The sequence below is a fragment of the Salmo salar genome, unplaced genomic scaffold, assembly GCF_965601325.2.
Source record: "Salmo salar unplaced genomic scaffold, fSalSal1 ptg000257l, whole genome shotgun sequence".
NCBI classification, from domain to species: domain Eukaryota; kingdom Metazoa; phylum Chordata; class Actinopteri; order Salmoniformes; family Salmonidae; genus Salmo; species Salmo salar.
Window position 1 is genome coordinate 4,217,501 of NW_027675339.1, and position 3,532 is coordinate 4,221,032.

Here is a 3,532-nt window from a genome sequence, read left to right on the forward strand (position 1 = left end):
TGCTTAACTTATTTACTTTATTTATTTCAGTTGCTTGAAGAGAAAATGATGACATTTGTGAAGAACGAGCTGAAGATGTTCAAGAGGATTCTTAGTCCAGAACTCCCAGAAGGCTATGAGAGTCAGAAGCAGGATAAGGAAGTGGTGGATGCTGAAGATGAGAAGCAGGAGAGCAGTGCCAGAGAGGGGGCTCTGAAGATCACACTGCACGTCCTGAGGAAGATGAACCAGAAGGAGCTTGCTGACACACTGGAGAAATGTAAGATCTGTCTGCCACATGTTGAATGCTGTTTTATAACATTTAAAAGCTGTAGCTAAAGTACAGCTAAAGTAGCTGTGTAACTCAATGATATTGTAGCAGCCTTAACGCAACACCTAGTGACCTCATCAAGTAGCAGCAGGGATGTGTTGTGGTGATTAATTTAGAGAGAGAGAAGAGGAGAGACAGAGGACAGAGAGACAATTAGAGAGGGAAAGAGAGAGAGAGAGGAGGGAGGGACAACACTAATAATATCATCAATAATACCAATAATAACATAATGGAAACATTTATACAATCAGTTAAGAGAAGAAATTATTATAATTTAAACTTTATAACAGTCCTACAATACTGTAGGCATGAAAACAGATGTAATATTAATATCCTCTGTGGTATTTCTTTATTCAGATGAGCTTGCTGTGATTTGCCAACGTGAACTCAAATCTAATCTAAAGAAGAAGTTCCAATGTGTATTTGAGGGGATCGCTAAACAAGGAAACCCAACACTTCTCAATAAGATCTACACAGAGCTCTACATCACAGAGGGTGGAACAGGAGAGGTCAATAATGAACATGAGCTGAGACAGATTGAGACAACAACCAGGAAACAAGCAAGACCAGAGACTGCAGTCAAATGTAACGACATCTTCAAACCCTTAACTGGACAAGACAAACTTATCAGAACTGTGCTGACAAAGGGAGTCGCTGGCATTGGAAAAACAGTCTCTGTGCAGAAGTTCATTCTGGACTGGGCTGAAGGAAAAGCAAATCAGGATGTCCAATTTATATTTTCATTCCCTTTCCGGGAGCTGAATTTGATGAAAGGGGACAAACACACTTTGATTGAACTTCTTAATCACTTTTCAATGGAAACCAAACAATCAAGAATCTCCAACTACGGCAAGTACAAAGTTGTGTTCATCTTTGATGGTCTGGATGAGTGCCGACTGCCCCTAGACTTCCAGAAGAACAAGATCTGTTGGGACGTCACAGAGTCAACCTCAGTGGATGTTCTGCTGACAAATCTCATCAAGGGAAATCTGCTTCCCTCTGCTCTCCTCTGGATAACTACCCGACCTGCAGCAGCCAATAAGATCCCTTCAGGGTGTGTTGACCAGGTGACAGAGGTACGAGGGTTCAATGACCCACAGAAGGAGGAGTACTTCAGAAAGAGATTCAGTGATGAGGACCTGGCCAGCAGAATCATCTCACACATAAAGACATCAAGGAGCCTCCACATCATGTGCCACATTCCAGTCTTCTGTTGGATTTCTGCAACAGTCCTCGAACACATGCTGAAACATAAGAGAGAAGAGATGCCCAAGACTCTGACTGAGATGTACACACACCTTGTGGAGTTTTATACCAAACAGAAGGATGAAAAGTATCTTGGGGAAGAAGAGACAGGTCCACACTGGAATAAAGAGAGCATTCTGTCACTGGGAAAACTGGCTTTTCAACAGCTTGTGAATGGCAATCTGATTTTCTATGAAGAAGACCTGAAAGAGGCTGGCATTGATGTCAATGAAGCCTCGGTGTACTCAGGATTGTGCACACAGCTCTTTAAAGAGGAATGTGTTCTGTACCAAGACAAGGTGTACTGCTTTGTTCATCTGAGCATTCAGGAGTTTCTGGCTGCTGTATATGTGTTCCTCTCATTCATCAACAACAATGAGAATCTAATGGCCGAACCGCAATCAACGTCCAGGAACCTTTCTGCGCTGTTCAGAGACAAGTCTGAAGTTTCTTTCTACAAGAGTGCTGTGGATAAAGCCTTACACAGTGAGATGGGAAACCTGGACCTTTTCCTCCGCTTCCTTCTGGGACTCTCACTGCAGTCCAATCAGAAGCACTTACGAGATCTACTGACAAAGACAAGAAGCAGCTCAAAGACCCATGAAAAAACAGTCAAGTACATCAAGGAGAAGATCAGGGAGAATCCCTCTCCAGAGAGGTGCATCAATCTGTTCCACTGTCTGAATGAACTGAATGACCATTCTCTAGTGGAGGAGATCCAAAGCTACCTGAGCTCAGGAAGTCTCTCAAAACCCAACCTGTCACCTGCAGAGTGGTCAGCTCTGGTCTTTGTGTTGCTGACTTCAGAAAAGGAGCTGGATGTGTTTGACCTGAAGAAATACTCCAGATCAGAGGAAGGTCTTCTGAGGCTGCTGCCAGTGGTCAAAGCCTCCAGAGCTGTTCTGTGAGTACATAAAATGACATATAAGAACTAATCATCAGGAAGAAATATTATATGTATTACAATATGTATATAATATTATATTGCATAACATATTGAATCAGATATTCAATCTAGTATTACAATATGACCATACAATTCTAGGAGACAGAAGATGAATATATATGTTATTTGGGAATATGAACCAAATGCATCTACCGTTGTCCTTCTACACTACTGGTGTTAAATTAACAGTGTGTTTGTGAAGTCATGATGATTTCGTTGCAGGCTGTCAGGCTGTGGAGTCACAGAGAAAGGCTGTGCTTCTCTGGTCTTAGCTCTGGAGTCAAACCCCTCACACCTGAGAGAGCTGGACCTGAGTAACAATGACCTGAAGGATTCAGGAGTGAAGCTGCTCTCTGCTGGACTGGGGGATCCACACTGCAGACTGGAGACTCTGAGGTCAGTATTCCTGTAGTTGGTCAACATGTGATAACTGTTCACCAGATCCACATGTGTTTACCAGGCACACATAGTCCACACCATATGTGTTTGGACAGTGAAGCTTACAGTTTACATTTTGGAGATATGCTCCAGCATGTTGGATTTGAGATCGAATGTTTCATATTAGGTGACAGTACAGAATGTCACCTTTTTTTTGAGAGTATTCATGTTTTACCATTTAGAAATGAAAGAATTTTATGTATATACAGTGGCTTGCAAAAGTATTCACCCCCTTTGGCCTCTTTTGACTATTTTAATACACTATAAGTTAATTGGTCAGAATACTTATAACTTCTGCACATGGTGGGACTAGCTACATAAAGTGCTTTCATTTCTAAACGGTGAAACAGATATGTATGAAAATATCCTCATATCATTTTTAATTATGATATATTAGTTTACGAATAGATATGGAAGGTTTCATATGTTGAAAAAATATACTGCTACTATTTTCACCACCAAAGAATAGCAGTGTGATTTTAATATAATTTGACTCTTTGCAGGCTGTCAGGCTGTCTAGTCACAGAGGAAGGCTGTGATTCTCTGGTCTCAGCTCTGGAGTCAAACCCCTCACACCTGAGAGAGCTGGACCT

General features: G+C 41.6%; 1 protein-coding gene across 1 annotated transcript; it reads left to right on the forward strand.

Moving 5' to 3' along the window:
• Positions 1-5: 5 nt before the first annotated feature.
• On the forward strand, positions 6-2,913 carry LOC106593134 (NLR family CARD domain-containing protein 3-like). The gene is made up of 4 exons (XM_082971316.1): positions 6-259; positions 668-1,386; positions 1,480-2,459; positions 2,724-2,913. Exons 1-4 carry the CDS (start codon positions 46-48, stop codon positions 2,911-2,913), a joined length of 2,103 nt encoding a protein of 700 aa, XP_082827442.1. The 5' UTR covers positions 6-45.
• The last annotated feature ends 619 nt before the right edge of the window (positions 2,914-3,532 follow it).

Coding starts and splice junctions, on each gene's coding strand:
- LOC106593134 (XM_082971316.1), top strand. CDS start 46: ATGATGACATTTGTGAAGAACGAGCTGAAGATGTTCAAGAGGATTCTT. Junction 260..667: donor TGCTGACACACTGGAGAAAT/GTAAGATCTGTC, acceptor TTCTTTATTCAG/ATGAGCTTGCTGTGATTTGC. Junction 1,387..1,479: donor GTGTTGACCAGGTGACAGAG/GTACGAGGGTTC, acceptor TCACACATAAAG/ACATCAAGGAGCCTCCACAT.